The following is a 21,486-nucleotide window of genomic DNA, read 5'->3' as shown; positions in this document are numbered from 1 at the left end:
AACCCAAGGCCTTGCAGGCCTTGTTCTGATACTGTAAATGAGTTAAATACACTTTCCTGAGTAAGTGAAGTGTTTTATTTTCACACTTCCATCCAGGGGTGAACCCTGATATCTCACCCTGCGCGGAGCTCCATAACCCTGGGTAGAAGTTGCGACTTCATCCCCTTGAAGCCTAACACCTGCAAATGTCACCAGTATCAGTAAAACTGGAGTCTGGAGGCTGGAAACACACCCAAGGCATTGCAGGTCCTATTCTGATACTGTAAAGGAGTTAAATACACTTTAATGAGTATGTGAAGTGTTTTGTTTTCACACCACCAGCCAGGGGTGAACCCTGAATTCTCACCCTGAGCGGAGCTCCATAACCCTGGGTAGAAGGTGCGACTTCATCCCCTTGAAGCCTAACACCTGCAAACGTCACAAGCATCAGTAAAACTGGTGCCTGGGTGCTGGAAACACACCCAAGGCCTTGCAGGCCTTATCCTGATACTGTAAAGGAGTTAAATACACTTTCCCGAGTATGTGAAGTGTTTTGTTTTCACACCTTGAGCCAGGGGTGAACCCTGAAATCTAACCCTGCGCGGAGCTCCATGACCCTGGGTAGAAGGTGCGACTTCATCCCCTTGAAGCCTAACACCTGCAAATGTCACCAGTATCAGTAAAACTGGTGTCTGGAGGCTGGAAACACACCCAAGGCATTGCAGGCCCTATTCTGATACTGTAAAGGAGTGAAATACACTTTCCTGAGTATGTGAAGTGATTTGTTTTCACACCTCCAGCCAGGGGTGAACCCTGAAATCTTACCCTGCGCGGAGCTCCATGACCCTGGGTAGAAGGTGCGACTTCATCCCCTTGAAGCATAACACCTCCAAGTGTCACAAGTATCAGTACAACTGGTGCCTGGAGGCTGGAAACAAACCCAAGGCCTTGCAGGCCTTGTTCTGATACTGTAAAGGAGTTAAATACACTTTCCTGAGTAAGTGAAGTGTTTTATTTTCACACTTCCATCCAGGGGTGAACCCTGAAATCTCACCCTGCGCGGAGCTCCATAACCCTGGGTAGAAGGTGCGACTTCATCCCCTTGAAGCCTAACACCTGCAAATGTCACAAGTATCAGTAAAACTGGTGCCTGGAGGCTGGAAACACACCCAAGGCCTTGCAGGCCTTATTGTGATACTGTAAAGCAGTTAAATACACTTTCCTGAGTATGTGAAGTGTTTTATTTTCACACCTCCAGCCAGGGGTGAACCCTGAAATCTTACCCTGCGTGAAGCTCCATGACCCTGGGTAGAAGGTGCGACTTCATCCCCTTGAAGCATAACACCTCCAAGTGTCACAAGTATCAGTACAACTGGTGCCTGGAGGCTGGAAACAAACCCAAGGCCTTGCAGGCCTTGTTCTGATACTGTAAATGAGTTAAATACACTTTCCTGAGTAAGTGAAGTGTTTTATTTTCACACTTCCATCCAGGGGTGAACCCTGAAATCTCACCCTGCGCGAAGCTCCATGACCCTGGGTAGAAGGTGCGACTTCATCCCCTTGAAGCCTAACACCTGCAAATGTCACAAGTATCAGTAAAACTGGTGCCAGGAGGCTGGAAGTAGGCCCAAGGCCTTGCAGGCCTTATTCTGATACTGTAAAGGAGCTAAATACACTTTCCTGAGTGTGTGAAGTGTTTTATTTTCACACCTCCAGCCAGGGGTGAAGCCTGAAATCTCACCCTGCGCGGAGCTCCATGACCCTGGGTAGAAGGTGCGACTTCACCCCCTTGAAGCCTAACACCTACAAATGTCACAAGTATCAGTAAAACTGGTGCCAGGAGGCTGGAAGTAGGCCCAAGGCCTTGCAGGCCTTATTCTGATACTGTAAAGCAGCTAAATACGCTTTCCTGAGTATGTGAAGTGTTTTATTTTCACACCTCCAGCCAGGGGTGAAGCCTGAAATCTCACCCTGCGCGGAGCTCCATAACCCTGGGTAGAAGGTGCGGCTTCATCCCCTTGAAGCCTAACACCTGCAAATGTCACAAGTATCAGTAAATCTGGTGCCAGGAGGCTGGAAGTAGGCCCAAGGCCTTGCAGGCCTTATTCTGATACTGTAAAGCAGCTAAATACGCTTTCCTGAGTATGTGAAGTGTTTTATTTTCACACTTCCATCCAGGGGTGAACTCTGAAATCTCACCCTGCGCGGAGCTCCATAACCCTGGGTAGAAGGTGCGTCTTCATCCCCTTGAAGCCTAACACCTGCAAATGTCACAAGTATCAGTAAAACTGGTGCCTGGAGGCTGGAAACACACCCAAGGCCTTGCAGGCCTTATTGTGATACTGTAAAGCAGTTAAATACACTTTCCTGAGTATGTGAAGTGTTTTATTTTCACACCTCCAGCCAGGGGTGAACCCTGAAATCTTACCCTGCGCGAAGCTCCATGACCCTGGGTAGAAGGTGCGACTTCATCCCCTTGAAGCATAACACCTCCAAGTGTCACAAGTATCAGTACAACTGGTGCCTGGAGGCTGGAAACAAACCCAAGGCCTTGCAGGCCTTGTTCTGATACTGTAAATGAGTTAAATACACTTTCCTGAGTAAGTGAAGTGTTTTATTTTCACACTTCCATCCAGGGGTGAACCCTGAAATCTCACCCTGCGCGAAGCTCCATGACCCTGGGTAGAAGGTGCGACTTCATCCCCTTGAAGCCTAACACCTGCAAATGTCACAAGTATCAGTAAAACTGGTGCCAGGAGGCTGGAAGTAGGCCCAAGGCCTTGCAGGCCTTATTCTGATACTGTAAAGGAGCTAAATACACTTTCCTGAGTATGTGAAGTGTTTTATTTTCACACCTCCAGCCAGGGGTGAAGCCTGAAATCTCACCCAGCGCGGAGCTCCATGACCCTGGGTAGAAGGTGCGACTTCATCCCCTTGAAGCCTAACAACTACAAATGTCACAAGTATCAGTAAAACTGGTGCCAGGAGGCTGGAAGTAGGCCCAAGGCCTTGCAGGCCTTATTCTGATACTGTAAAGCAGCTAAATACGCTTTCCTGAGTATGTGAAGTGTTTTATTTTCACACCTCCAGCCAGGGGTGAAGCCTGAAATCTCACCCTGCGCGGAGCTCCATAACCCTGGGTAGAAGGTGCGGCTTCATCCCCTTGAAGCCTAACACCTGCAAATGTCACAAGTATCAGTAAATCTGGTGCCAGGAGGCTGGAAGTAGGCCCAAGGCCTTGCAGGCCTTATTCTGATACTGTAAAGCAGCTAAATACACTTTCCTGAGTATGTGAAGTGTTTTATTTTCACACTTCCATCCAGGGGTGAACCCTGAAATCTCACCCTGCGCGGAGCTCCATAACCCTGGGTAGAAGGTGCGACTTCATCCCCTTGAAGCCTAACACCTACAAATGTCACAAGTATCAGTAAAACTGGTGCCAGGAGGCTGGAAGTAGGCCCAAGGCCTTGCAGGCCTTATTCTGATATTGTAAAGCAGCTAAATACACTTTCCTGAGTATGTGAAGTGTATATTTTTCACACCTCAAGCCTGGGGTGAACCCTGAAATCTCACCCTGCGCGGAGCTCCATGACCCTGGGTAGAAGGTGCGACTTCATCCCCTTGAAGCCTAACACCTGCAAATGTCACAAGCATCAGTAAAACTGGTGCCTGGATGCTGGAAACACACCCAAGGCCTTGCAGGCCTTATTCTGATACTGTAAAGGAGTTAAATACACTTTCCTGAGTATGTGAAGTGTTTTATTTTCACACCTCCAGCCAGGGGTGAACCCTGATATCTCACCCTGCGCGGAGCTCCATACCCTTGGGTAGAAGGTGCAACTTTATCCCCTTGAAGCATAACACCTCCAAGTGTCACAAGTATCAGTACAACTGGTGCCTGGAGGCTGGAAACAAACCCAAGGCCTTGCAGGCCTTGTTCTGATACTGTAAATGAGTTAAATACACTTTCCTGAGTAAGTGAAGTGTTTTATTTTCACACTTCCATCCAGGGGTGAACCCTGAAATCTCACCCTGCGCGGAGCTCCATAACCCTGGGTAGAAGGTGCGACTTCATCCCCTTGAAGCCTAACACCTACAAATGTCACAAGTATCAGTAAAACTGGTGCCAGGAGGCTGGAAGTAGGCCCAAGGCCTTGCAGGCCTTATTCTGATATTGTAAAGCAGCTAAATACACTTTCCTGAGTATGTGAAGTGTATATTTTTCACACCTCAAGCCTGGGGTGAACCCTGAAATCTCACCCTGCGCGGAGCTCCATGACCCTGGGTAGAAGGTGCGACTTCATCCCCTTGAAGCCTAACACCTGCAAATGTCACAAGCATCAGTAAAACTGGTGCCTGGATGCTGGAAACACACCCAAGGCCTTGCAGGCCTTATTCTGATACTGTAAAGGAGTTAAATACACTTTCCTGAGTATGTGAAGTGTTTTATTTTCACACCTCCAGCCAGGGTTGAAGCCTGAAATCTCACCCTGTGCGGAGCTCCATGACCCTGGGTAGAAGGTGCGACTTCATCCCCTTGAAGCATAACACCTCCAAGTGTCACAAGGATCAGTACAACTGGTGCCTGGAGGCTGGAAACAAACCCAAGACCTTGCAGGCCTTGTTCTGATACTGTAAAGCAGCTAAATACACTTTCCTGATTATGTGAAGTGTTTTATCTTCACACCTGCAGCCAGGGGTGAACCCTGAAATCTCACCCTGCGCGGAGCTCCATAGCCCTGGGTAGAAGGAGATACTGTGTCCCCTTAAACCTGTAATTTTCAAAATGTCATAAAAAGAATAAATCAAGCGCCTGGAGGCTAGAAATGGGCCCGAGACACTGAAGTCTTGGATCTGATAATGTAAAGGGCTTTGTGTACCTTTTGAGTGAAGTTTTTTTTCCCACCTCCAGCCGAGGGTTAAATCCTGAAATATTACCCCAATCGAAGCTCCATAGCCCTGTGTAGAAAAAGTGACTTCGTCCCCTTGGACCTAAAATGTTAGTACTTTTTTTTTATTTTTGTATTAAACATTGTTAAAGGGGTGACTGGAGGCTAATAAAATGGACCAGATACTGTGAAGGACATTATTTCATTTTTGGGCGAAAAAAAAATAAAAAAATAAAAATATATGTATTATATTATTATTGCGATTTTTTTTTTTTATTGGGGCCCATCTCCAGCTAAGGGGGAAAACCTGAAATGTTACCCGAAGCGGAGCTCCATTGCCCTGGGTAGAAGTAGTGCCATGGTCCCCTTGAACCAAAATGCCAACAAAAGAATAAATAAATAAATAAAAAAAAAGTACTAAAACAGGTGCTTAGAGGCCCAGAGGGTCCCGAAATCGGTCACGATCGATCACAAAAAAAATGAGGATCCCACACCCCATGGCCCTGCATGGGAACTCTATTTTACTGACTATTAAGCCCCCACGGAGTGGGGGCTTACAGCGCCCGAGCGGGAGACAAAAGTTAGAGTTAGCGCCGCCCATCCGCCGCCCGGCCATCTGGTCGCTCAGCTCCGAGGGCCATCTGGTCGCGCAACTCGGCGACCAGATGGCCGGCCGCGCTCCCGGCGCGGCTAACTCTAACCTTTGTCCCTCGTCCGTGTTCTGTAAGCCCCCACTACGTGGGGGCTTAATAGTCGAGGGAGAAATGACCGGCCCTGGGCCGGGCCAAACTCGCCTTGGGTCCCCAGTACAGGGCTCTAGGATGGCGGGCCCCTGGGCCGGCCTATACCCGCCTTAGGTCCCCAGTTCAGGGCTCCAGGATGGCGGGCCCCTGGGCCGGGCTATACCCGCCTTAGGTGCCCAGTACAGGGCTTCAGGATAGCGGCCCCATGGGCTGGACTGGGATGAACGCGCCCCTGGACCCCCATGCCGGGGCTCCAGGAAGGCACCCTGGCCCCGGGACAGTGCCTTGCATGGCAGGGTGGCTGCGGAGAATTTCCCCTGATGCACCCCTCACTCGACCCGCTGTGGGCCTAGAAAGCAGCCCTAGCGCATAGACACAGCTCTCCCATGACATCGTGGTCGGCTCTTAAAAGAGCCTTTGGGTTTTGTTTTGTTTTTTCCGTGGGCAAGCCGAGTGTTTACCCGCCGAATCCGTAGAGGGTGCGACCCTGACGCTTCAGGGCGTAGACCACATCCATGGCGGTGACGGTCTTCCTCTTGGCGTGCTCGGTGTAGGTGACGGCGTCCCGGATCACGTTCTCCAGGAAAACCTTCAACACCCCGCGGGTCTCCTCGTAGATGAGGCCGGAGATGCGCTTGACCCCGCCACGGCGAGCCAGGCGGCGAATGGCTGGCTTGGTGATGCCCTGGATGTTGTCCCGGAGCACCTTGCGGTGCCTCTTGGCGCCGCCTTTGCCGAGCCCCTTCCCTCCTTTACCGCGTCCAGACATGGTCTCCTGTCGGTGCTGTGACTGAGCAGAAATGAGGGCCGCGGCCAGCGGCGGCTGCTTATATGGAGGAGCTGTGCCGGACCAGCTAGGGCGCTGCAAGCGGCCCACGTGACTCAAAGGATGGCGAGGGAGCCCGCCCCGGACCGCCCTCTGCAGGGAGCGGGGGCTGGAGCGGCCGTTGCCGTTTGAAAAAGAGCGCGCTCCCAGCCGCCTCTTTGTCGTGGGCTCTGCAGCTGCCGCCGGGGCATAGATCACAGTCAAGCACACACACACGCGCCTCCCTTCCCGGGCCCCCACTCGTCACCGCGGCCCGCCTAACCCTGGCGCTCGGTGCCCGCTCCCACCATGAACAGAAGGCTCTGAAAAGTGTTAATGGAGCAAACAGGTTAACGGCCTCGCCGGCAGCACCCAGCTGTGTGCGGCCGCCCGCCACCCCGTAACACTGTCCACATGTCACGCCCGGTTGTGGCAAGTCTGTAAACTGCCCCTATTAAAATGTACATTTTTTTTTTTTTTACAAAAACATTATTATTGTGGGCCTCAAGCTAGGTTTTGGGACGGGGGCCAAGATCTACGTGTACGTCCGAGGGCTTGTGCATGCCCTCCTATGTAGCGACGGTGCGGGCGCTGCCGCAACTATGAAGCCGCCAGAGTAACACCTTGGCCACGGATACGCTCTTTGATGGAGTCTGTGGTTGGCCCTGAAAAGAGCCTTTGTGTTTAGGGTGCGTTTCCACGGTGGTCTGCGGGCCTTTACTTGCTTGCTTTGCCCCCTGCCTTGTGGCTCTCGGTTTTCTTGGGCAGCAGCACGGCCTGGATGTTGGGCAGGACTCCTCCCTGGGCGATGGTGACTCGGCCCAGCAGCTTGTTCAGCTCCTCGTCGTTGCGGATGGCCAGCTGGAGGTGTCTGGGGATGATGCGGGTCTTTTTGTTGTCCCGGGCCGCGTTGCCGGCCAGCTCCAGGATCTCAGCGGTCAGGTACTCCAGGACTGCAGCCAGATAGACTGGGGCACCGGCGCCCACCCTCTCGGCGTAGCTTCCCTTGCGGAGCAGCCTGTGCACACGGCCCACGGGGAACTGGAGCCCGGCTCTGGAAGAGCGTGTCTTGGCCTTAGCGCGGGCCTTTCCTCCTTGCTTTCCGCGTCCAGACATGGCGATCGATGCAGGGGCTCACTCACACAACAGAAAGAATAGTACTGCTGTTCTGCGGGACTCCGGCGATATAAAGACTTCGGGCGCTTCTGATTGGTTGACAGCTAGGCTCTGATAGTTCTTCTCATTGGAGGGAGGAGGGCTTCCTTTTCACCAATCAAAGTTCCAGTACCGCATTACAAAGGGAAGTGGGGGCCCTGCCTGAGCCTGCCAATGAGACGGGAGAGCAGAGAAGCAGCTACTTTACACGGCCAGCCTATAAATACAAGTGCCGGGCTCGCCTGCCTTATTTCTCTCGGCTCCACAGGAAGCGGTGCAGATTGTCGACCATGCCTGAACCAGCCAAGTCCGCGCCGGCTCCCAAGAAGGGCTCCAAGAAAGCGCTCTCCAAGCCGCCCAAGAAGGACGGGAAGAAGCGCAAGAGGAGCAGGAAGGAAAGCTATGCTATCTACATTTACAAAGTGATGAAGCAGGTGCACCCGGACACCGGCATCTCCTCCAAGGCCATGGGCATCATGAACTCCTTCGTGAACGACATCTTCGAGCGCATCGCCGGGGAGGCTTCCCGCCTGGCCCACTACAACTCGCGGCGCACCATCACCTCCCGGGAGATCCAGACCGCAGTGCGTCTGCTGCTGCCCGGAGAGCTGGCCAAGCACGCCGTGTCCGAGGGCACCAAGGCCGTCACCAAGTACACCAGCGCCAAGTAAGGCTTCGAGGCGCATCCCCAACTAACACAACGGCTCTTTTAAGGGCCACTCACGTCCTCCCCTAAGAGCTAATGTGCTTCATTTATGACCGGAGAAAGAAGTGTTTTAAACGGTAATGTTGAGCGCACAAGACCCGCTCTCACGGGGCTTGCTGCAGACCGAGGGACGATGGAGCAGGCAACCCGTTTTAATAAGCATGTTTATATGAATGAGCCCTCTTTGGGACCAAGTGTCACACAAGCACTGTAATGTAACGATGACGTTAAATAAAGCCCACGCGGAACTCGCACGGCTGCCCCCGGGCTTATTGTTTCCTGCGACCAGTTTTAGTGTGTGCGGGTGTCACGTTGTGTTTGTACTTTAAGACCAGGGGCAACGGCTAACATCCGCCCCAGGGCAAAGGCTCCCGAAATCGGGACACATAAACCCGATGTACAGATGCCCCACAGCGCTGGCTTGTGACCAGCGGATCCCAGCACGACCCTCTACCCAAACAAAGCGCTTTATTAATTGAAGAGGTGGCTGTGCACACCGAGTGCTCGGATTTCCCAGTGCCGGTATAAGTTTCCCAGTGCCGGTATAAGTTTCCCAGTGCCGGTATAAGTTACCCAGTACTCGGGGTACTCTCAGCCAGCCCACCCACCCACACCTGTAGAACATGGCAGATAAGAGAAGCTCGTAGGTGACAGGGTGGTGGCCCTTAAAAGAGCCGTTGTGGTGGTTGTTCGGGTCGGTGTCTCCTTAGGCCCTCTCGCCTCGGATGCGACGGGCCAGCTGGATGTCCTTGGGCATGATGGTCACCCTCTTGGCGTGGATGGCGCACAGGTTGGTGTCCTCGAAGAGCCCGACCAGGTAGGCCTCGCTGGCCTCTTGCAGGGCCATGACGGCGGAGCTCTGGAAGCGCAGGTCGGTCTTGAAGTCCTGGGCGATCTCCCTCACCAAGCGCTGGAAGGGCAGCTTGCGGATGAGGAGCTCGGTGGACTTCTGGTAGCGGCGGATCTCGCGGAGAGCCACAGTGCCGGGTCGGTAGCGGTGAGGCTTCTTGACTCCACCGGTGGCAGGGGCGCTCTTGCGGGCAGCCTTGGTGGCCAGCTGCTTGCGAGGCGCTTTGCCGCCGGTGGACTTGCGGGCTGTCTGCTTGGTGCGGGCCATGGCGGGAGCGGTCTCTCTCAACGACGAGCGAGGAAGAATGGAGTTCGAGCAGGCAAGAGCCCTATTTATGCACTCGAAGACGGAGGGCTGCTCTGGTTGGCTGAAGCGACCGCCCCAGGTTTGAAAACAGCCCGCGGTGTGCAACGATTGGCTACTCAACCGGAGGCTGTAGCCTGCCTCTCCAATGAGCTGTGGAGAAAAAGACACCCTCCGATTGGACGATGTACGTTGGAGCCGAAGCCCGCGCTTCGGTCAACCTTTGTCTCCGTGTCCATCCACTCATTTGTAGTCACACGAACCACTCGCCCCCGATCAACTGGGCGAGGAGACCAGGATGTTTTAAGTGTACCGCCCTTGGTCACCCTGGAACACGCCGCCGTTGACTGCGCTCGATTTCACGTTCACAATCGTCTGCTTTATGCAGACACCACTTCGAGTCTGCCCGGATACAGTGAAAGCACCAAGGCACACGTTATCTCACATTTATTATAAACTGAGGTCTAATAACTCCCAGACCCCCTTCTTTCTTTGTTATAAAGATTCCAATCCACGCAGCACCAAAAGAGCCGTTCATATGACCAAGATCACACACGGCACTCGCGTGTGTAAAGGTGCGCTAGGGATTTACTGTGCCGTTTATTATTATTGAGAAGTGTGCACGCGGGGTGAAAGGGTGGGGGTGAACAAGCTCTCTTCTAGACCGGGTGGATGGCTCTTAAAAGAGCCGTTGTGTTTGCAGTGTCTCGGTGCAAGCCCTTACTTCTTCTTGGGCGCTGCCTTCTTGGGCTTGGCTGCTTTGGGCTTGGCTGCCTTGGGTTTGACTACCTTGGCAGGGCTTTTCTTGGCCACTTTGGGCTTCGCCGCCTTGGCTTTCGCTGGGCTCTTGGCAGCCTTCTTGGCGGGGGCAGCCTTGGGCTTCTTGGGGCTCTTTGCTGCCGCTGGCTTCTTGACCTTCTTCGGGCTCTTCTTGACCCCCGCGGGAGCCTTTTTGGGCTTCTTGGCAGCAGGGGCAGCTTTCTTGGCCGCTGGTTTCTTGGTCTTGGCGGCCGCCTTCTTGGCCGCCTTCTTGCCCTCCAGCTGCTTCTTGTTCACCTTGAAGGATCCGGAGGCCCCGGTGCCCTTCAGCTGGGCCAGGGCGCCTTTGCTGACCAGGCTCTTGACGGAGGCCTTGACCCGGCTCTTGTTCTTGTCCACATCGTAGCCCTCGGCGATCAGCCCCTTCTTCATGGCCGACAGGGAGACTCCCTTCCTCTCGGCAGAGGCGGTCACCACCTTCAAGATCAGATCGGCCACGCTGGGGCCGGAAGGCTTCTTGGCCTTGGAGGCCCCCGCTGTCTTCTTCTGCTGCTTCTTCTTGGGGGCGACCTCAGCGGGAGGCGCCGCGGCGGCTGGAGCGGTTTCGGCCATTGCAATGCAAGTCTCGGCGCGGGCGCTGTCACAGAACAGAAATGTCCCTCTCGGCCCGAGCCCCGTGAATATATACAGGGAGGAGCCAGCCTCTGATTGGTCGCGAGCAGACAGGGCTCTGCGAGGCACACTCGGCTCTCTGCTCCGAGCTGACTTTTGTGTTTCCTACCTTCCGATTATCCACGTTTTAAAGCACAATCAGTTAAACACGCGCTTCCACACATGTATGACCAGGAGCCCAGCTTCGGCCCTCTCCCGGGCCTGCCCCCGTTTCGGATCCACCCCTCGTCCCTGGCTTGTGATCCGCGGGGAGACTCGGCGCTCCCCCGACGGCGGACGCCTCCATGCCTGAAATCCCGGGCTCCCGGCCCCTTTTCCCCGGTCCACTCTCGCCTCCTGCGGCCGGGAGCGGCGGCCCGCGGGAGGGAGGGGGCTCCTGCAGGGAGCGGGCCCTGCGGCGTCACAGTGGGGCTGCGGGGGCCGCGGGGAGCGCGTTCTGGAACGGGCCGAAGTAACACAGGGCTCCGCCGGCCGAGCGCGGGGTGGAAACAATGCCAGGGAGCCCCCAGCCCGGCGCCTGCACCCTCGGCTGTGGCACCCACGGCTGGGGGGGGCGCAACCGGAGGCCTTTTACAAGCAGCGGGGCACGGCCCTGGCTCCGGCCTCGCATGCATCACCAGGCGGCCGTGTGCTGGCAGCTTCACATGCAGGCAGAGGGCATTCACTGCCGAGCGCCGAGCCAGAGGAGGCGGGCGCAGACTAAATAAAATAAATACAGTGACACAACGAAGGAAGGCGGCCGAGTTAGGCCTACATGTTTAAAAACACCCCAAGTGAGAGCAGAGGGTGGGAATGCACCTGAAATGGTGACCCCAGTACCGGCATGGAGGCACTCTACTGAGCTGATTTTTAAAGCTGGAGCTAGGTGTACGTCTGAGGTGACATCTGTAGACAGAGTGAGTTACTGTATGTCAGACGCTGAGCCTATGACCGGGGGGAGGCCCACTGCGGAACTGAATAGTACAGTACAGAGTGAGGCATGTGACTACAACTGTTCTACTGAGCCCTATCGCTGGAGTGGGGACCACTCCTGAATCCAATGGTATATCACGAGGGAGACCTGAGACCAGAAATGATATTCTGCGCCCTGTAGCCTGATCGAGGCCTGCTGCTAATTTGGACGGAGGTAGGGGAAGAAAACAGAACACTTCACATAGTCCAGAACGTACATGAACACCAGTCCCAGTATCAGATCTTAGCCTTCAGGATCTCCGGCCCATCCCTAGCTTCCAGGTACCTGTTTTAGTAATATGTGTGACATTTGGAGGTGTACAGCTTCAAGGGGATGAAGTTGCACCTTCTACACAGGGTTGAGGAGCTCCGCGCAGGGTGAGATTTCAGGGTTCATGCCTGGCTGGAGGTGTGAAAACAAAACACTCCACATAGTCACACCTCCATCCAGGGGTGAACCCTGAAATCTCACCCTGCGCGGAGCTCCATGACCCTGGGTAGAAGGTGCGACTTCATCCCCTTGAAGCCTAACACCTACAAATGTCACAAGTATCAGTACAACTGGTGCCAGGAGGCTGGAAGTAGGCCCAAGGCCTTGCAGGCCATATTCTGATACTGTAAAGGAGCTAAATACACTTTCCTGAGAATGTGAGGTGTTTTATTTTCACACCAACAGCCAGGGGTGAACCCTGAATTCTCACCCTGCGCGGAGCTCCATAACCCTGGGTAGAAGTTGCGACTTCATCCCCTTGAAGCCTAACACCTGCAAATGTCACCAGTATCAGTAAAACTGGAGTCTGGAGGCTGGAAACACACCCAAGGCATTGCAGGTCCTATTCTGATACTGTAAAGGAGTTAAATACACTTTACTGAGGATGTGAAGTGTTTTGTTTTCACACCACCAGCCAGGGGTGAACCCTGAATTCTCACCCTGCGCGGAGATCCATAACCCTGGGTAGAAGGTGCGACTTCATCCCCTTGAAGCCTAACACCTGCAAACGTCACAAGCATCAGTAAAACTGGTGCCTGGATGCTGGAAACACACCCAGGGCCTTGCAGGCCTTATCTTGATACTGTAAAGGAGTTAAATACACTTTCCTGAGTATGTGAAGTGTTTTGTTTTCACACCTTGAGCCAGGGGTGAACCCTGAAATCTAACCCTGCGCGGAGCTCCATGACCCTGGGTAGAAGGTGCGACTTCTTCCCCTTGAAGCCTAACACCTGCAAATGTCACCAGTATCAGTAAAACTGGTGTCTGGAGGCTGGAAACACACCCAAGGCATTGCAGGCCCTATTCTGATACTGTAAAGGAGTGAAATACACTTTCCTGAGTATGTGAAGTGTTTTATTTTCACACCTTGAGCCAGGGGTGAACCCTGAAATCTAACCCTGCGCGGAGCTCCGTGACCATGGGTAGAAGGTGCGACTTCTTCCCCTTGAAGCCTAACACCTGCAAATGTCACAAGCATCAGTAAAACTGGTGCCTGGATGCTGGAAACACACCCAAGGCCTTGCAGGCCTTATTCTGATACTGTAAAGGAGTTAAATACACTTTCCTGAGTATGTGAAGTGTTTTATTTTCACACCTCCAGCCAGGGGTGAACCCTGATATCTCACCCTGCGCGGAGCTCCATACCCTTGGGTAGAAGGTGCAACTTTATCCCCTTGAAGCCTAACACCTGCAAATGTCACAAGTATCAGTAAATTGGTGCCAGGAGGCTGGAATTAGGCCCAAGGCCTTGCAGGCCTTGTTCTGATACTGTGAAGGAGTTAAATACACTTTACTGAGTATGTAAAGTGTTTTGTTTTCACACCAACAGCCAGGGGTGAACCCTGAATTCTCACCCTGCGCGGAGCTCCATAACCTTGGGTAGAAGGTGCAACTTCATCCCCTTGAAGCCTAACACCTGCAAATGTCACCAGTATCAGTAAAACTGGTGTCTGGAGGCTGGAAACACACCCAAGGCCTTGCAGGCCTTATTATGATACTGTAAAGCAGTTAAATACACTTTCCTGAGTATGTGAAGTGTTTTATTTTCACACCTCAAGCCTGGGGTGAAGCCAGAAATCTCACCCTGCGCGGAGCTCCATGACACTGGGTAGAAGGTGCGACTTCATCCCCTTGAAGCCTAACACCTGCAAATGTCACAAGTATCAGTAAAACTGGTGCCAGGAGGCTGAAAGTAGGCCCAAGGCCTTGTAGGCCTTGTTCTGATACTGTAAAGCAGCTAAATACACTTTCCTGAGTATGTGAAGTGTTTTATTTTCACACCTCAAGCCTGGGGTGAACCCTGAAATCTTACCCTGCGCGGAGCTCCATAACCCTGGGTAGAAGGTGCGACTTCATCCCCTTGAAGCCTAACACCTGCAAATGTCACAAGTATCAGTAAAACTGGTGCCTGGAGGCTGGAAACACACCCAAGGCCTTGCAGGCCTTATTGTGATACTGTAAAGCAGTTAAATACACTTTCCTGAGTATGTGAAGTGTTTTATTTTCACACCTCCAGCCAGGGGTGAACCCTGAAATCTTACCCTGCGCGAAGCTCCATGACCCTGGGTAGAAGGTGCGACTTCATCCTCTTGAAGCCTAACACCTGCAAATGTCACAAGTATCAGTAAAACTGGTGCCAGGAGGCTGGAAGTAGGCCCAAGGCCTTGCAGGCCTTATTCTGATACTGTAAAGGAGCTAAATACACTTTCCTGAGTATTTGAAGTGTTTTATTTTCACACCTCCAGCCAGGGGTGAAGCCTGAAATCTTACCCTGCGCGGAGCTCCATAACCCTGGGTAGAAGGTGCGACTTCATCCCCTTGAAGCCTAACACCTACAAATGTCTCAAGTATCAGTAAAACTGGTGCCTGGAGGCTGGAAACACACCCAAGGCCTTGTAGGCCTTATTCTGATACTGTAAAGGAGCTAAATACGCTTTCCTGAGTATGTGAAGTGTTTTATTTTCACACCTCCAGCCAGCGGTGAACCCTGAAATCTTACCCTGCGCAAAGCTCCTTAACCCTGGGTAGAAGGTGCGACTTCATCCCCTTGAAGCCTGACACCTGCAAATGTCACAAGCATCAGTTAAACTGGTGCCTGGATGCTGGAAACACACCCAAGGCCTTGCAGGCCTTATCCTGATACTGTAAAGGAGTTAAATACACTTTCCTGAGTATGTGAAGTGTTTTGTTTTCACACCTTGAGCCAGGGGTGAACCCTGAAATCTAACCCTGCGCGGAGCTCCATACCCTTGGGTAGAAGGTGCAACTTTATCCCCTTGAAGCCTAACACCTGCAAATGTCACAAGTATCAGTAAAACTGGTGCCAGGAGGCTGGAAGTAGGCCCAAGGCCTTGCAGGCCTTATTCTGATACTGTAAAGGAGTTAAATACACTTTCCTGAGTATGTGAAGTGTTTTATTTTCACACCTCCAGCCAGGGGTGAACCCTGATATCTCACCCTGCGCGGAGCTCCATACCCTTGGGTAGAAGGTGCAACTTTATCCCCTTGAAGCCTAACACCTGCAAATGTCACAAGTATCAGTAAATTGGTGCTAGGAGGCTGGAACTAGGCCCAAGGCCTTGCAGGCCTTGTTATGATACTGTGAAGGAGTTAAATACACTTTACTGAGTATGTAAAGTGTTTTGTTTTCACACCAACAGCCAGGGGTGAACCCTGAATTCTCACCCTGCGCGGAGCTCCATAACGCTGGGTAGAAGTTGCGACTTCATCCCCTTGAAGCCTAACACCTGCAAATGTCACCAGTATCAGTAAAACTGGTGTCTGGAGGCTGGAAACACACCCAAGGCATTGCAGGTCCTATTCTGATACTGTAAAGGAGTTAAATACACTTTACTGAGAATGTGAAGTGTTTTGTTTTCACACCTTGAGCCAGGGGTGAACCCTGAAATCTAACCCTGCGCGGAGCTCCATGACCCTGGGTAGAAGGTGCGACTTCCTCCCCTTGAAGCCTAACACCTGCAAATGTCACAAGGATCATTAAAACTGGTGTCTGGAGGCTGGAATTAGGCCCAAGGCCTTGCAGGCCTTGTTCAGTTACTGTGAAGGAGATAGATACTCTTTACTGAGTATGTGAAGTGTTTTGTTTACACACAAACAGCCAGGGGTGAACCCTGAATTCTCACCCTGCGCAGAGCTCCATAACCCTGGGTAGAAGGTGCGACTTCATCCCCTTGAAGCCTAACACCTGCAAATGTCACAAGCATCAGTAAAACTGGTGCCTGGATGCTGGAAACACACCCAAGGCCTTGCAGGCCTTATTATGATACTGTAAAGGAGTTAAATACACTTTCCTGAGTATGTGAAGTGTTTTATTTTCACACCTCCAGCCAGGGGTGAACCCTGATATCTCACCCTGCGCGGAGCTCCATACCCTTGGGTAGAAGGTGCAACTTTATCCCCTTGAAGCCTAACACCTGCAAATGTCACAAGTATCAGTAAATTGGTGCCAGGAGGCTGGAATTAGGCCCAAGGCCTTGCAGGCCTTGTTCTGATACTGTGAAGGAGTTAAATACACTTTACTGAGTATGTAAAGTGTTTTGTTTTCACACCAACAGCCAGGGGTGAACCCTGAATTCTCACCCTGCGCGGAGCTCCATAACCTTGGGTAGAAGGTGCAACTTCATCCCCTTGAAGCCTAACACCTGCAAATGTCACAAGTATCAGTAAATTGGTGCTAGGAGGCTGGAAGTAGGCCCAAGGCCTTGCAGGCCTTGTTCTGATACTGTGAAGGAGTTAAATACACTTTACTGAGTATGTAAAGTGTTTTGTTTTCACACCAACAGCCAGGGGTGAACCCTGAATTCTCACCCTGCGCGGAGCTCCATAACCCTGGGTAGAAGGTGCGACTTCATCCCCTTGAAGCCTAACACCTGCAAATGTCACAAGCATCAGTAAAACTGGTTCCTGGATGCTGGAAACACACCCAAGGCCTTGCAGGCCTTATTCTGATACTGTAAAGGAGTTAAATACACTTTACTGAGAATGTGAAGTGTTTTGTTTTCACACCTTGAGCCAGGGGTGAACCCTGAAATCTAACCCTGCTCGGAGCTCCATGACCCTGGGTAGAAGGTGCGACTTCCTCCCCTTGAAGCCTAACACCTGCAAATGTCACAAGGATCATTAAAACTGGTGTCTGGAGGCTGGAATTAGGCCCAAGGCCTTGCAGGCCTTGTTCAGTTACTGTGAAGGAGATAGATACTCTTTACTGAGTATGTGAAGTGTTTTGTTTACACACAAACAGCCAGGGGTGAACCCTGAATTCTCACCCTGCGCAGAGCTCCATAACCCTGGGTAGCAGGTGCGACTTCATCCCCTTGAAGCCTAACACCTGCAAATGTCACAAGCATCAGTAAAACTGGTGCCTGGATGCTGGAAACACACCCAAGGCCTTGCAGGCCTTATTCTGATACTGTAAAGGAGTTAAATACACTTTCCTGAGTATGTGAAGTGTTTTATTTTCACACCTCCAGCCAGGGGTGAACCCTGATATCTCACCCTGCGCGGAGCTCCATACCCTTGGGTAGAAGGTGCAACTTTATCCCCTTGAAGCCTAACACCTGCAAATGTCACAAGTATCAGTAAGTTGGTGCCAGGAGGCTGGAATTAGGCCCAAGGCCTTGCAGGCCTTGTTCTGATACTGTGAAGGAGTTAAATACACTTTACTGAGTATGTAAAGTGTTTTGTTTTCACACCAACAGCCAGGGGTGAACCCTGAATTCTCACCCTGCGCGGAGCTCCATAACCTTGGGTAGAAGGTGCAACTTCATCCCCTTGAAGCCTAACACCTGCAAATGTCACAAGTATCAGTAAATTGGTGCTAGGAGGCTGGAAGTAGGCCCAAGGCCTTGCAGGCCTTGTTCTGATACTGTGAAGGAGTTAAATACACTTTACTGAGTATGTAAAGTGTTTTGTTTTCACACCAACAGCCAGGGGTGAACCCTGAATTCTCACCCTGCGCGGAGCTCCATAACCCTGGGTAGAAGGTGCGACTTCATCCCCTTGAAGCCTAACACCTGCAAATGTCACAAGCATCAGTAAAACTGGTTCCTGGATGCTGGAAACACACCCAAGGCCTTGCAGGCCTTATTCTGATACTGTAAAGGAGTTAAATACACTTTGCTGAGTATGTGAAGTGTTTTATTTTCACACCTCCAGCCAGGGTTGAACCCTGATATCTCACCCTGCGCGGAGCTCCATACCCTTGGGTAGAAGGTGCAACTTTATCCCCTTGAAGCCTAACACCTGCAAATGTCACAAGTATCAGTAAATTGGTGCCAGGAGGCTGGAATTAGGCCCAAGGCCTTGCAGGCCTTGTTCTGATACTGTGAAGGAGTTAAATACACTTTACTGAGTATGTAAAGTGTTTTGTTTTCACACCAACAGCCAGGGGTGAACCCTGAATTCTCACCCTGCGCGGAGCTCCATAACCTTGGGTAGAAGGTGCAACTTCATCCCCTTGAAGCCTAACACCTGCAAATGTCACAAGTATCAGTAAATTGGTGCTAGGAGGCTGGAAGTAGGCCCAAGGCCTTGCAGGCCTTGTTCTGATACTGTGAAGGAGTTAAATACACTTTACTGAGTATGTAAAGTGTTTTGTTTTCACACCAACAGCCAGGGGTGAACCCTGAATTCTCACCCTGCGCGGAGCTCCATAACCCTGCGTAGAAGTTGCGACTTCATCCCCTTGAAGCCTAACACCTGCAAATGTCACAAGCATCAGTAAAACTGGAGTCTGGAGGCTGGAAACACACCCAAGGCATTGCAGGTCCTATTCTGATACTGTAAAGGAGTTAAATACACTTTACTGAGGATGTGAAGTGTTTTGTTTTCACACCACCAGCCAGGGGTGAACCCTGAATTCTCACCCTGAGCGGAGCTCCATAACCCTGGGTAGAAGGTGCGACTTCATCCCCTTGAAGCCTAACACCTGCAAACGTCACAAGCATCAGTAAAACTGGTGCCTGGGTGCTGGAAACACACCCAAGGCCTTGCAGGCCTTATCCTGATACTGTAAAGGAGTTAAATACACTTTTCTGAGTATGTGAAGTGTTTTGTTTTCACACCTTGAGCCAGGGGTGAACCCTGAAATCTAACCCTGCGCGGAGCTCCATGACCCTGGGTAGAAGGTGCGACTTCCTCCCCTTGAAGCCTAACACCTGCAAAGGTCACAAGCATCAGTAAAACTGGTGCCTGGATGCTGGAAACACACCCAAGGCCTTGCAGGCCTTATTCTGATACTGTAAAGGAGTTAAATACACTTTCCTGAGTATGTGAAGTGTTTTATTTTCACACCTCCAGCCAGGGGTGAACCCTGACTTCTCACCCTGCGCGGAGCTCCATAACCCTGGGTAGAAGGTGCGACTTCATCCCCATGAAGCCTAACACCGGCAAATGTCACAATTATCAGTAAAACTGGTGCCTGGAGGCTGGAAACACACCCAAGGCCTTGCAGGCATTATTCTGATACTTTAAAGGAGTTAAATACACTTTCCTGAGTATGTGAAGTGCTTTATTTTCACACCTCCAGCCAGGGGTGAACCCTGATATCTCACCCTGCGCGGAGCTCCATAAGCCCGGGTAGAAGGTGCGACTTTGTCCCCTTGAAGCCTAACGCCTGCAAATGTCACAAGTATCAGTAAATTAGTGCCAGGAGGCTGGAATCAGGCCAAAGGCCTTGCAGGCCTTGTTCTGTTACTGTGAAGGACTTAAATACTCTTTACTGAGTCTGTGAAGTGTTTTGATTTCACATCTCCAGCCAGGGTTGAAACCCGAAATCATACCCTGCGCGAAGGTCCATAACCCTGGGTAGAAGGTGCAACTTCATCCCCTTGAAGCCTAACACCTACAAATGTCACAAGTATCAGTAAAACTGGTGCCAGGAGGCTGGAAGTAGGCCCAAGGCCTTGCAGGCCTTATTCTGATACTGTAAAGCAGCTAAATACACTTTCCTGAGTATGTGAAGTGTTTTATTTTCACACCTCCAGCCAGGGGTGAAGCCTGAAATCTCACCCTGCGCGGAGCTCCATGACCCTGGGTAGAAGGTGCGACTTCATCCCCTTGAAGCATAACACCTCCAAGTGTCACAAGTATCAGTACAACTGGTGCCTGGAGGCTGGAAACAAACCCAAGGCCTTGCAGGCCTTGTTCTGATACTGTAAAGGAGTTAAATACACTTTCCTGAGTAAGTGAAGTGTTTTATTTTCACACTTCCATCCAGGGGTGAACCCTGAAATCTCACCCTGCGCGGAGCTCCATAACCCTGGGTAGAAGGTGCGACTTCATCCCCTTGAAGCCTAACACCTGCAAATGTCACAAGTATCAGTAAAACTGGTGCCTGGAGGCTGGAAACACACCCAAGGCCTTGCAGGCCTTATTGTGATACTGTAAAGCAGTTAAATACACTTTCCTGAGTATGTGAAGTGTTTTATTTTCACACCTCCAGCCAGGGGTGAACCCTGAAATCTTACCCTGCGCGAAGCTCCATGACCCTGGGTAGAAGGTGCGACTTCATCCCCTTGAAGCATAACACCTCCAAGTGTCACAAGTATCAGTACAACTGGTGCCTGGAGGCTGGAAACAAACCCAAGGCCTTGCAGGCCTTGTTCTGATACTGTAAATGAGTTAAATACACTTTCCTGAGTAAGTGAAGTGTTTTATTTTCACACTTCCATCCAGGGGTGAACCCTGATATCTCACCCTGCGCGGAGCTCCATAACCCTGGGTAGAAGTTGCGACTTCATCCCCTTGAAGCCTAACACCTGCAAATGTCACCAGTATCAGTAAAACTGGAGTCTGGAGGCTGGAAACACACCCAAGGCATTGCAGGTCCTATTCTGATACTGTAAAGGAGTTAAATACACTTTAATGAGTATGTGAAGTGTTTTGTTTTCACACCACCAGCCAGGGGTGAACCCTGAATTCTCACCCTGAGCGGAGCTCCATAACCCTGGGTAGAAGGTGCGACTTCATCCCCTTGAAGCCTAACACCTGCAAACGTCACAAGCATCAGTAAAACTGGTGCCTGGGTGCTGGAAACACACCCAAGGCCTTGTAGGCCTTATCCTGATACTGTAAAGGAGTTAAATACACTTTCCCGAGTATGTGAAGTGTTTTGTTTTCACACCTTGAGCCAGGGGTGAACCCTGAAATCTAACCCTGCGCGGAGCTCCATGACCCTGGGTAGAAGGTGCGACTTCATCCCCTTGAAGCCTAACACCTGCAAATGTCACCAGTATCAGTAAAACTGGTGTCTGGAGGCTGGAAACACACCCAAGGCATTGCAGGCCCTATTCTGATACTGTAAAGGAGTGAAATACACTTTCCTGAGTATGTGAAGTGATTTGTTTTCACACCTCCAGCCAGGGGTGAACCCTGAAATCTTACCCTGCGCGGAGCTCCATGACCCTGGGTAGAAGGTGCGACTTCATCCCCTTGAAGCATAACACCTCCAAGTGTCACAAGTATCAGTACAACTGGTGCCTGGAGGCTGGAAACAAACCCAAGGCCTTGCAGGCCCTGTTCTGATACTGTAAAGGAGTTAAATACACTTTCCTGAGTAAGTGAAGTGTTTTATTTTCACACTTCCATCCAGGGGTGAACCCTGAAATCTCACCCTGCGCGGAGCTCCATAACCCTGGGTAGAAGGTGCGACTTCATCCCCTTG

At 51.6% G+C, this 21,486-nt stretch overlaps 5 protein-coding genes across 5 annotated transcripts; 1 reads left to right on the top strand and 4 right to left on the bottom strand.

Annotated features, from left to right (window-relative positions):
* Positions 1-6,009: 6,009 nt before the first annotated feature.
* LOC146769044 (histone H4) lies at positions 6,010-6,543 on the bottom strand. Its single transcript, XM_085640553.1, has one exon. The coding sequence runs from the start codon at positions 6,378-6,380 to the stop codon at positions 6,069-6,071; it is 312 nt and encodes a 103-aa protein (XP_085496679.1). The 5' UTR covers positions 6,381-6,543; the 3' UTR covers positions 6,010-6,068.
* A 590-nt stretch (positions 6,544-7,133) lies between these two features.
* LOC146769043 (histone H2A type 2-C-like) lies at positions 7,134-7,532 on the bottom strand. Its single transcript, XM_085640551.1, has one exon. It carries the CDS (start codon positions 7,530-7,532, stop codon positions 7,134-7,136), a length of 399 nt encoding a protein of 132 aa, XP_085496677.1.
* Positions 7,533-7,553: 21 nt separating this feature from the next.
* Positions 7,554-8,242, top strand: LOC146769042 (histone H2B 1.2-like). The gene has a single exon (XM_085640552.1). The coding sequence runs from the start codon at positions 7,862-7,864 to the stop codon at positions 8,240-8,242; it is 381 nt and encodes a 126-aa protein (XP_085496678.1). The 5' UTR covers positions 7,554-7,861.
* A 691-nt stretch (positions 8,243-8,933) lies between these two features.
* On the bottom strand, positions 8,934-9,394 carry LOC146769041 (histone H3). Its single transcript, XM_085640550.1, has one exon. It carries the CDS (start codon positions 9,392-9,394, stop codon positions 8,984-8,986), a length of 411 nt encoding a protein of 136 aa, XP_085496676.1. The 3' UTR covers positions 8,934-8,983.
* A 709-nt stretch (positions 9,395-10,103) lies between these two features.
* Positions 10,104-11,110, bottom strand: LOC146769040 (histone H1.3-like). The gene has a single exon (XM_085640549.1). It carries the CDS (start codon positions 10,799-10,801, stop codon positions 10,151-10,153), a length of 651 nt encoding a protein of 216 aa, XP_085496675.1. The 5' UTR covers positions 10,802-11,110; the 3' UTR covers positions 10,104-10,150.
* Positions 11,111-21,486: the final 10,376 nt, after the last annotated feature.

The sequence above is a fragment of the Triturus cristatus genome, unplaced genomic scaffold (assembly GCF_964204655.1).
Source record: "Triturus cristatus unplaced genomic scaffold, aTriCri1.1 SCAFFOLD_486, whole genome shotgun sequence".
Lineage (NCBI taxonomy): Eukaryota > Metazoa > Chordata > Amphibia > Caudata > Salamandridae > Triturus > Triturus cristatus.
Note: the sequence above shows the minus strand (reverse complement) of the source record. Positions and strands in the feature narration are given on the sequence as shown.